The sequence below is a fragment of the Bombina bombina genome, chromosome 4, assembly GCF_027579735.1.
Source record: "Bombina bombina isolate aBomBom1 chromosome 4, aBomBom1.pri, whole genome shotgun sequence".
Classification (NCBI taxonomy): domain Eukaryota; kingdom Metazoa; phylum Chordata; class Amphibia; order Anura; family Bombinatoridae; genus Bombina; species Bombina bombina.
This window is the reverse complement of record NC_069502.1, coordinates 510,532,866-510,545,405: the sequence shown is the minus strand read 5'-3', so window position 1 is coordinate 510,545,405 and position 12,540 is coordinate 510,532,866. Positions and strand designations below refer to the sequence as shown.

Here is a 12,540-nt window from a genome sequence, read left to right as displayed (position 1 = left end):
TCATGTAAGAATTGGCAATGCAGACTCCAGACTTAAAGGGCCTCTAAAGTCAAAATTTAGATAAAGCAAGCAATTTAAAAATCTTTCAATTTAAATATACTTCCATTATCAAAACATGCACCCTATTTTTATATGCACACTTTCTGAGGCTCCAGTTCCTATTGAGCGTTTGCCAAAGTGCGCACTATAAACATATATGCATTTTGTGATTGACTGATAGCTGTCACATGATACAGGGGAAGTTAAAATTGCATTAACTTTGACATTTGCCAGAAAATATTATACTGCTCATTTCTAAATTCAAATAGTCTTTTTATTGTGTATATGTCAATTATTCCATTGAACAGTCTAAAGTTCTACTTTAACACTGCCATATTCCATGCTACCTTACGGCTAGATTTAGAGTTTTGTCGGTAACGATCCGCGTAGCTAATGCTGGTTTTTTTCCCCCCGCAACTTTTAAATACCACTGGTATTTAGAGTTCACAGAAGGGCTGCGTTAGGCTCCAAAAAGGGAGCGTATAGAATAATTTACCGCCACTGCAACTCTCAATACCAGCGGTGCTTACGGATGCGGCCAGCTTCAAAAACGTGCTCGTGCACGATTCCCCCATAGGAAACAATGGGGCAGTTTGAGCTGAAAAACAACCTAACACCTGCAAAAAAGCAGCGTTCAGCTCCTAACGCAGCCCCATTGTTTCCTATGGGGAAACACTTCCTAAGTCTGCACCTAACACCCTAACATGTACCCCGAGTCTAAACACCCCTAACCTTACACTTATTAACCCCTAATCTGCCGCCCCCGCTATCGCAGACCCCTGCATATTATTTTTAACCCCTAATCTGCCACTTCGTACACCGCCGCCAACTACGTTATCCCTATGTACCCCTAATCTGCTGCCCCTAACACCGCCGACCCCTATATTATATTTATTAACCCCTAATCTGCCGCCCCCAACGTCGCCGCCATTACCTACACTTATTAACCCCTAATCTGCCGACCGGACCTCACCGCTACTATAATAAAGTTATTAACCCCTAATCTGCCTCACTCCCGCCTCAATAACCCTATAATAAATAGTATTAACCCCTAATCTGCCCTCCCTAACATCACCGACACCTAACTTCAAGTATTAACCCCTAATCTGCCGACCGGACCTCACCGCTACTATAATAAAGTTATTAACCCCTAATCCGCCTCACTCCCGCCTCAATAACCCTATAATAAATAGTATTAACCCCTAATCTGCCCTCCCTAACATCACCGGCACCTAACTTCAAGTATTAACCCCTAATCTGCCGACCGGACCCCACCGCTACTCTAATAAATTTATTAACCGCTAAAGTCTAACCCTAAGTCTAACCCTAACACTAACACCCCCCTAAGTTAAATATAATTTTTATCTAACGAAATAAATTAACTCTTATTAAATAAATTAATCCTATTTAAAGCTAAATACTTACCTGTAAAATAAACCCTAATATAGCTACAATATAAATTATAATTATATTGTAGCTATTTTAGGATTTATATTTATTTTACAGGTAACTTTGTATTTATTTTAACCAGGTACAATAGCTATTAAATAGTTAATAACTATTTAATAGCTACCTAGTTAAAATAATTACAAAATTACCTGTAAAATAAATCCTAACCTAAGTTACAATTAAACCTAACACTACACTATCAATAAATTAATTAAATAAAATACCTACAATTATCTACAATTAAACCTAACACTACACTATCAATAAATTAATTAAATAAAATACCTACAAGTAAATACAATTAAATAATCTAACTAAAGTACAAAAAATAAAAAAATTATTTACAAACATTAGAAAAATATTACAACAATTTTAAGCTAATCACACCTACTCTAAGCCCCCTAATAAAATAACAAAGCCCCCCAAAATAAAAAAATTCCCTACCCTATTCTAAAATAAAAATAGAAAAGCTCTTTTACCTTACCAGCCCTTAAAAGGGCCTTTTGCGGGGCATGCCCCAAAGAATTCAGCTCTTTTGCCTGTAAAAAAAACCCATACAATACCCCCCCCAACATTACAACCCACCACCCACATACCCCTAATCTAACCCAAACCCCCCTTAAATAAACCAAACACTAAGCCCCTGAAGATCTCCCTACCTTATCTTCACCACGCCGGGTATCACCGATCGGTCCACAAGAGGCTCCGAAGTCTTCATCCAAGCCCAAGCGGAGGCTGAAGAGATCCATCATCGGGCTGAAGAGGTCCATCATCAGGCTGAAGTCTTGATCCAAGCGGGCGCTGAAGAGGTCCATCATCGGCTGAAGTCTTGATCCTATCCGGGCAGAAGAGGACATCTGGACCGGTAGACATCTTCATCCAAGTGGCATCTTCTATCTTCATCCATCCGGAGCGGAGCGGGGACATCTTCTTCCAGCCGACGCGGATCCATCCTCTACCAACGCCTACTCGCTGAATGACGGTTCCTTTAAATGACGTCATCCAAGATGGCGTCCCTCAAATTCCGATTGGCTGATAGGATTCTATCAGCCAATCGGAATTAAGGTAGGAAAATTCTGATTGGCTGATGGAATCAGCCAATCAGATTGAGCTTGCATTCTATTGGCTGTTCTGATCAGCCAATAGAATGCGAGCTCAATCTGATTGGCTGATTGGATCAGCCAATCGGATTGAACTTGAATCTGATTGGCTGATTCCATCAGCCAATCAGAATTTTCCTACCTTAATTCCAATTGGCTGATAGAATCCTATCAGCCAATCGGAATTCGAGGGACGTCATCTTGGATGACGTCATTTAAAGGAACCGTCATTCGGCAAGTAGGCGTCGGTAGAAGAGGATGGATCTGCGTCGGCTAGAAGAAGATGTCCCCGCTCCGCTCCGGATGGATGAAGATAGAAGATGCCGCTTGGATGAAGATGTCTACCGGTCCGGATGTCCTCTTCTGCCCGGATAGGATGAAGACTTCAGCCCGATGATGGACCTCTTCAGCGCCCGCTTGGATCAAGACTTCAGCCTGATGATAGACCTCTTCAGCCCCCGCTTGGGCTTGGATGAAGACTTCGGAGCCTCTTCTGGACCGATCAGTGATACCCGGCGTGGTGAAGATAAGGTAGGGAGATAAGGTAGGGAGTGTTAGGTTTATTTAAGGGGGGTTTGGGTTAGATTAGGGGTATGTGGGTGGTGGGTTGTAATGTTGGGGGGGTATTGTATGTTTTTTTTTACAGGCAAAATAGCTGAATTCTTTGGGGCATGCCCCACAAAAGCCCCTTTTAAGGGCTGGTAAGGTAAAAGAGCTTTTCTATTTTTATTTTAGAATAGGGTAGGGAATTTTTTTATTTTGGGGGGCTTTGTTATTTTATTAGGGGGCTTAGAGTAGGTGTAATTAGCTTAAAATTGTTGTAATATTTTTTTAATGTTTGTAAATTATTTTTTTATTTTTTGTAACTTAGTTCTTTTTTATTTTTTGTACTTTAGTTAGTTTATTTAATTGTATTTATTTGTAGGTATTTTATTTAATTAATTTATTGATAGTGTAGTGTTAGGTTTAATTGTAGATAATTGTAGGTATTTTATTTTTAGTGTTAGGTTTAATTGTAACTTAGGTTAGGATTTATTTTACAGGTAATTTTGTAATTATTTTAACTAGGTAGCTATTAAATAGTTATTAACTATTTAATAGCTATTGTACCTGGTTAAAATAAATACAAAGTTGCCTGTAAAATAAATATAAATCCTAAAATAGCTACAATATAATTATAATTTATATTGTAGCTATATTAGGGTTTATTTTACAGGTAAGTATTTAGATTTAAATAGAAATAATTTATTTAATAAGAGTTATTTTATTTCATTAGATAAAAATTATATTTAACTTAGGGGGGTGTTAGTGTTAGACTTAGCTTTAGGGGTTAATAAATTTAATAGAGTAGCGGTGAGGTCCGGTCGGCAGATTAGGGGTTAATACTTGAAGTTAGGTGTCGGCGATGTTAGGGAGGGCAGATTAGGGGTTAATACTATTTATTATAGGGTTATTGAGGGGGGAGTGAGGCGGATTAGGGGTTAATAACTTTATTATAGTAGCGGTGAGGTCCAGTCGGCAGATTAGGGGTTAATAAATATAATGTAGGGGTCGGCGGTGTTAGGGGCAGCAGATTAGGGGTACATAGGGATAACGTAGGTTGCGGCGGTGTGCGGTCGGCAGATTAGGGGTTAAAAAAAATTATTAGAGTGGTGGCGATGTGGGGGGACCTCGGTTTAGGGGTACATAGGTAGTTTATGGGTGTTAGTGTACTTTAGAGCACAGTAGTTAAGAGCTTTATGAACCGGCGTTAGCCCAGAAAGCTCTTAACTCCTGGCTTTTTGCTGCGGCTGGAGTCTTGTCGTTAGATTTCTAACACTCACTTCAGCCAAGACTCTAAATACCAGCATTAGAAAGATCCCATTGAAAAGATAGGATACGCAAATGGCGTAGGGGGATCTGCGGTATGGAAAAGTCGCGGCTGCAAAGTGAGCGTTAGGAGCCCCTAACGCTGGTTTTGACGGCTAACGCCAAACTCTAAATCTAGCCGTTAGTTTGCAAACTCTAGTGATTTCTATAAATGTATCCCAAACTGGACTCAACAAAGAAGGTTGAATTAATGAAACCTAGGATGTAACATGATGGTGCCCATTATTGGACAATAAAATTTTACACTTTAATATTTGAACAACTAATATAATAATAAAAAATATACCTGCATATTATTTTCCGATTAAAATTTGCATTAAATATATTATTCTATCTAGCATGTATTTAGTGTTTAAAGGGATACCGAACCCAATTTTTTTTTTCTTTCATGACACAGATAGAGCATGCAATGTTAAGCAACTTTCAAATTTACTAATATTATCAATTTTTCTTCGTTCTCTTGCTATCTTTATTTGAAAAAGCAGGAATGTAAGCTATATTTGGTTCAGCACCTTGGTTGTGCTTGCTGATTGGTGGCTAAATGCAGTAATCAATCAGCAAGCGCTATCCAGGGTGCTGAACCAAAAATGGGCTGGCTCGTAAGCTTACATTCCTGATTTTTCAAATAAAGATACAAAGAGAATGAAGACAAATTGATAAGAGGAGTAAATTAGAAAGTTGCTTTAAATTGCATGCTCTACAGGGAGTGCAGAATTATTAGGCAAATGAGTATTTTGACCACATCATCCTCTTTATGCATGTTGTCTTACTCCAAGCTATATAGGCTCGAAAGCCTACTACCAATTAAGCATATTAGGTGATGTGCATCTCTGTAATGAGAAGGGGTGTGGTCTAATGACATCAACACCCTATATCAGGTGTGCATAATTATTAGGCAACTTCCTTTCCTTTGGCAAAATGGGTCAAAAGAAGGACTTGACAGGCTCAGAAAAGTCAAAAATAGTGAGATATCTTGCAGAGGGATGCAGCACTCTTAAAATTGCAAAGCTTCTGAAGCGTGATCATCGAAGAATCAAGCGTTTCATTCAAAATAGTCAACAGGGTCGCAAGAAGCGTGTGGAAAAACCAAGGCACAAAATAACTGCCCATGAACTGATAAAAGTCAAGCGTGCAGCTGCCAAGATGCCACTTGCCACCAGTTTGGCCATATTTCAGAGCTGCAACATCACTGGAGTGCCCAAAAGCACAAGGTGTGCAATACTCAGAGACATGGCCAAGGTAAGAAAGGCTGAAAGACGACCACCACTGAACAAGACACACAAGCTGAAACGTCAAGACTGGGCCAAGAAATATCTCAAGACTGATTTTTCTAAGGTTTTATGGACTGATGAAATGAGAGTGAGTCTTGATGGGCCAGATGGATGGGCCCGTGGCTGGATTGGTAAAGGGCAGAGAGCTCCAGTCCGACTCAGACGCCAGCAAGGTGGAGGTGGAGTACTGGTTTGGGCTGGTATCATCAAAGATGAGCTTGTGGGGCCTTTTCGGGTTGAGGATGGAGTCAAGCTCAACTCACAGTCCTACTGCCAGTTTCTGGAAGACACCTTCTTCAAGCAGTGGTACAGGAATAAGTCTGCATCCTTCAAGAAAAACATGATTTTCATGCAGGACAATACTCCATCACACGCGTACAAGTACTCCACAGCGTGGCTGGCAAGAAAGGGTATAAAAGAAGAAAATCTAATGACATGGCCTCCTTGTTCACCTGATCTGAACCCCATTGAGAACCTGTGGTCCATCATCAAATGTGAGATTTACAAGGAGGGAAAACAGTACACCTCTCTGAACAGTGTCTGGGAGGCTGTGGTTGCTGCTGCATGCAATGTTGATGGTGAACAGATCAAAACACTGACAGAATCCATGGATGGCAGGCTTTTGAGTATCCTTGCAAAGAAAGGTGGCTATATTGGTCACTGATTTGTTTTTGTTTTGTTTTTGAATGTCAGAAATGTATATTTGTGAATGTTGAGATGTTATATTGGTTTCACTGGTAAAAATAAATAATTGAAATGGGTATATATTTGTTTTTTGTTAAGTTGCCTAATAATTATGCACAGTAATAGTCACCTGCACACACAGATATCCCCCTAAAATAGCTATAACTAAAAACAAACTAAAAACTACTTCCAAAACTATTCAGCTTTGATATTAATGACTTTTTTGGGTTCATTGAGAACATGGTTGTTGTTCAATAATAAAACGAATCCTCAAAAATACAACTTGCCTAATAATTCTGCACTCCCTGTATATGAATCATGAAAGTAAAAAATGGGTTCAGTATCCCATTAATATATAAAAGGGATAAATTGCATTTATGCCAATAGGGACTGTTCTACTTTGACAGTTTAAAATTTGTCACTTAAAAAAAAGTCTTAAGAAACAAAAAAATAAAATGACATGAGCATGCCAGAATCTTACATCTTACAGCTGTTTTGCTGAAAAATGAAGTACAAACATGCACACGGCAAGTCTTTTTCAACAGCTCTGTCATCCTTGCTGACAAGGCTGATCACTTCCTGAAGTTTCTCTATTGGGAGTCTCAATGAGCCCTGCTGGCACGCACAATTAACTTGCCTACTAGAATCTTGCCAGGTGCCTTTCAACACGTTCTCCCAGCACATTAGACTAGACTGGTCCACAATGAGCTGATGCTGGAAATTGATTTAATGCAGTATTTTAGATATTGTCTTTTATTTTAAAGGGCCAAAATGGTTGGTTCAGATTGTAAGCCATGAGTTTTTACTCAATTAAATTCTTAAAATCACTTATGTATTCAGTAAACAACAGAATAAGATGTAGTGATCAAAGAAGAGATTCAAAATGATGAAGAATTCCTCAATATACAGGCGAAAAATAATTTCACTTTTGATTGAAATTCACCAACATACAGATCAGATATGCATCATATAATTTTGTAATTATAATGCAATGATATATCCACTGGGATCAATTTATTTACTGCCTCCAAAAAAAGCCCTACTATCAAATTGGATAAAAGACATGATAAAACCATTTGAAACAGAAGAGATCTCAATAATGTGTTTTGTCTGAGAATTAACGCCAGATGGAAATTGTATGAACTACAGATAGGCTTAGCATAGCATTGCTGCCAACATAAAGTCCCAGCATGGCTGTAAGCACAGGCTTGGCATACTGCTGTACCACACAGCCAGCATCATATTTTAGTTACCTTGTAAATATCAGGTAAAGTAACTATTTTTTATTTTTTTTTACAATGCTCTTCATACATAGCCTGAGTCCAGCTAAATGTCTTATTTATTAATGTACTTATAGCTCATCTTTATCTTCCATTGTCTATTCCTAATAAAATAGATTCACAGAGTAATATACAAATAAATCTTTATTCTTGGAAGTTGCAGACATAAGAAACAAAATAAATAAATCATTTCGCATATAAAAAGGACATTTCTCTCCATCTCAATTGTTCAGAATATTATGAGGTCAATTGTAAACATTACATAGTAAGATATATTATAATCATTATTATTAGTAGTAGTAAAATGAATCTTATTTTAAATACATCAAATTGGATCCCATAGAGTATACAAATGTACAGCTTGTCAACAAACTTTATCAAAATATACACTCTTGTAAACAGACATTTGTTTATTTTCACCCTCATGATTTTTGACGGTATTTTATTTACTCTTATATACTTCCTAAAAAAGAAAATAGTTTTTTTTTTAATATGATTTTATGATCATGAACCATGCAAAACAGCATTCAGACTAAGCTATTTTGTTTCACAATAATGATTTTACAGAAAGCTATTTGCCTGTATTTATTAGCTTTGTTGCTGCCTGCTCTGCTGGCTAGGCACTAAACCTTATGGATTTTATGACATCTACTTCACAGGCTGTACAATTTGAAACCTAATTTGCGCTGTTATATAATTACCAGTCCTGGCAGGCCAGGCAATCCTCTTGGACCAACATCCCCCTACAAATCAAAACAATAAGAACACAACTGGAATCAGCCTTGTACAGAAAGAAAAAAAAACACATTTACTTAGTGTCCAAAAAGCTTAAGTTTACAAAACAGCATAAACTAATGTTTTCCGGTTGAAATAGAGCACCAATTGTAAGCACTGTAATTTCTTTAATGAGGATGAGTTTACTATACAAAGCAAGAATAAACGACACATTAAATAATAATCAAATCCTTGCATTGGACAAATTATAATCTATTTTAGATATACATTTGTTATAAACGAGCAATAAATGTAATGCAAGTTAGACTGATAGTACTATTTTTCTTCCAAGCTCTGTAGATATCTGTTTTTGTTGTTTTAAGTTTATGATTTACATAAAGACCTACAAAATTGGTGATAAATTATACAATGGGCTGATGTTTGTTGTTTGGAAACAATACAAAGAGCTCTGCAAGGATAAAACAGAGAAATCAAAACAACAACAAAAAGTAATTTATGGGCACAGACAACCATTTTATTTTTTTGTATGTAAAGTAAATTATTTAGCTGACACACACCTCTGCTTAGAAGAGTATTGATGACAAAATGTTTGGGAAACAATATATCACAAATAGCTTGCAATGGTTATTTTTATATGCAAATAAGATGATTGTAAGGAATGAGAAGACAAAAATATGAAATAAGATTTGTAAACGTTAACAACATGGGGAAGGAAAGCAATTTTTCTGAATGAAAAATTACCGGAATTTAAAATTTAATTTGTTAAACTGTGTTTATAATTCATACGATGTGTACATTTTTCTCAAGAAGACCATGCTCATTATTGTCTACATATTGTACAAAATATAGTCATTAGGAAGAATAATAAGACAATCTCAGATGTTTTTCTAGAGCAAAGGAACAAATTGGTCCTAGAGTTTTGTAGAGGGTAAACAATATAGATTTAGGAATAATACAAATGAGAAAAAGCTGAAGAGGATAGTAAAATATAGCTCCTTCTAAGATCAAAGAAGGCTTTGGTGCATTGATTTGTTTTGTAAATTAAAGAAAAAATAAAGTATCAGATGAGTAATAATAGGAATAATAAAGATCAGCTTGTCTTTTGAAACACTTTTAATGTTTTTTTTGTATCCTTCTGGTCATAAAAACAACCTATCTAGTCACAATAAGACATTCCTCTTACTTGAAAAACAAAGTTTTAATGATTACAATTAATGCAATAGACTACAAATTTGGTTGCTTTGTATGTACTTAAAAAAAGTGCAATTAGTCATCATACTCCGAGCTCGTTTCCTTTGAGTCCCTAAAAATGGAGCCATACGTAAGTAGTTTATGGCTCCTTTTTAGTACCAGGTTTCCATTAAAATATTTTCAGCAGTGCCCGCAGTCTGTCTTTTTGTGTATGTGTAAGTTAACATTGTGTTATTGTTTCTATCCAACGTTGAATTTCTCAAAAATCCCACCTTAACAAGTTCGTTGCTATGGTAACCTGACCTAACATTATAAAAGTTATATTTAACGCCTTTGCTAGGTCACAAAATAAAGATACAAGATATTTGCTGGGGGGGGGGGAACTATTTAAGGAAAAATATTTTTTTTTTTTTTTTTTTTACAATTTTAAAATCTATTGATATATGTAATATTTAAAGCTAGACATAGACTTAGTTGGAATTATGGAGATGTGTGGTTGATTATATTTTTATATGTAAATACATCTTGATATTAAAAGGGACAGTCTAGTCAAAATCAAACTTTCATGATTCAGATAGGACATGCAATTTTTAACAACTTTCCAATTTACTTTTATCATCAAATTTGCTTTGTTCTCCTGGTATTTTTTGTTGAATGCTAAACCTAGGTAGGCTCATATGCTAATTTCTAAGCCCTTGAAGGCCTCCTCTTATCTTAGGTGGGTTTTGAAAGGTTTTTTTTTTACAGCTACAGGGCATTAGTTCATGTACACATTATAGATAACATTGTGCTCACGCCCATGGAGTTACCTATGAGTCAGCACGAATTGGCTAAAATGCAAGTCTGTTAAAAGAACTGAGATAAGGGGGCAGTCTGAAGTGGCTTAGATACAAGTTAATCACTGAGGTAAAAAGTGTATTAATATAACAGTGTTTGTTATGCCAAACTGGGGAATGGGTAATAAAGGGATTATCTATCTTTTTTTAAATTAAGAATTCTGGAGTAGACTGTCCCTTTAAATAGGAACATAGCTCCAACTAGTTATGTTCATATTTAAAGGGACAGTCTACTCCAAAATATTTACTGTACTATACTATAGTATACTATACCTGGGTCAGTAATAAATGTTACATATAACAATAAATGTATAAAGGGAAACACTTGCATCAGTTGTAAACTTTAGTATCTCAAAGCCTCAAGAAGCTTATTTTTCCTCTTTTATACCTAGTTTAGTATAATGTAATGTTTGAGACCTTACAGACAGCTTCTGACAATGTTTTACTTGTTTTGTGTTCAATGAAAACCGGGGGTAATTTTGCACTTTTAAGCTTCTATTATTTTCGCTAGGACATGTAATTTCCATGATTTCCAGCTGCCGGTAGTGATAGAAAACGCACCATCGGAAACTCTGGATAAGCGTAATGGCTTTTGAGAGTCGTGAAAACCCAATGGCAGCTCAATGGAAACTAGCCCTTACTTGGTAAGAAAAAAACAGCATTACTTCTGGTTGAATACGAATTTGACAGGCCTATTAAACCACGCCAGACATAAAAGAAATGATTAATACATTTTCCATGCCTAGAAACAAACAACAAAAGATAAAAATAAGGAATAATTTATTTGAGCCTATAAACAAAGGCGTCTAAATTCAATAGAAACTGAAATGAGAATAATTATCAGAACAGAAGAAGCATAAGTTAACGACAAGTACATGTATATTAGAATGGCAAGATATATATCAAAACACAAGACAAATAGCTTAATATATCATACCAGGACAGACAAGACAAACGAGGAGGAAGTGGTCTTGCTTCAGCTCTAAAACAAATTGCTTTTTTCAATGAAGTTGGCCTGAGTAAAATGGTGGAAGAATATATTGTGTTTGGAATTTATAACAGTATCGTAATGGTTTAATTGTAATTTGTTATAAATGAAACATACGTTGATTTTAATGAATGTGCTTGTTTTAACTTACATTAAAAGAAAAATATTTATAATAAATGCCTATCATTATACACTAGGGATAAAAGTTCATTGTGTAGAGGAGCAAGTTATATTTTAGGCTTAATTCTTAAAAAAATAAAATAAATCTTGTTTGTAAAGAAATAGTTTTGAAAATGTATTTTACCTTTTTCTTTTGCTAAAGTTTGTGTTTCTCAAGGCTTTTGCATTACCCAGAACAATCTGTGGTGTGATTACTACATAATAATAATGTAAACATGTTTAGGACACACATACAAACACAGGATCACAGACACAGATACACACAAACACAGAAGTTAGATTCACAAGACCAGTTCATATTAAACACTGCTTTTTATGGGATTGTAACTTTGGTTTGGATGAACAAGGTTTTTAAAAATGTTTCACCTTTTAAGTGCTAGTAAATGGAATTTTGAATACAAAGTATTAGTAAACTTGACAATTACATATAGGGGCCTGTTTATCAAGCTCCGTATGGAGCTTGAAGGCCCGTGTTTCTGGCGAGCCTTCAGTCTAAAGACCGCTGCTCCATAACCTGTCTGCCTGCTCTGAGGAGGCGGACAGACATCGTGGGAAATCAACCCTATCGAATATGATAGGGTTGATTGACACCCCCTGCTAGCGGCCGATTGGCCGTGAATCTGCAGGGTGCGGCGTTGCACCAGCAATTCACAAGAGCTGCTGGTGCAATGCTAAATGCAGAGAGTGTATTGCTCTCCGCATTCAGCAATGTCTGTCAGACATGATCCGCTGATCGGATCATGTCGGACAGACATTTGTTAAATAGGCCCCATAATCTCCAGCACAATTATTAGGTGGTATATATAGCTTATGAATGTCAACCTAATAAATAGTATTTTGGTACACATGAGGACATAAACAGGTAGTATCTACGAATTTAGATTGTCCATTAATACTGGGATATACTCAGGGGTCCTA

General features: G+C 36.3%; 1 protein-coding gene across 4 annotated transcripts in view; it reads right to left on the bottom strand.

Annotated features, from left to right (window-relative positions):
• COL19A1 (collagen type XIX alpha 1 chain) overlaps positions 1–12,540 on the bottom strand; it is a 1,696,717-nt gene that overhangs the window by 443,323 nt on the left and 1,240,854 nt on the right. For 3 of the 4 annotated variants that reach the window (XM_053710417.1, XM_053710420.1, XM_053710418.1), the window contains exon 21: positions 8,394–8,435. The exons of the other annotated variant lie outside the window; for it this stretch is intronic. In XM_053710417.1, coding sequence (XP_053566392.1) covers positions 8,394–8,435 — 42 coding nt within the window. The remainder of the gene's footprint in view (positions 1–8,393; positions 8,436–12,540) is intronic. 4 annotated transcript variants of the gene reach the window in all.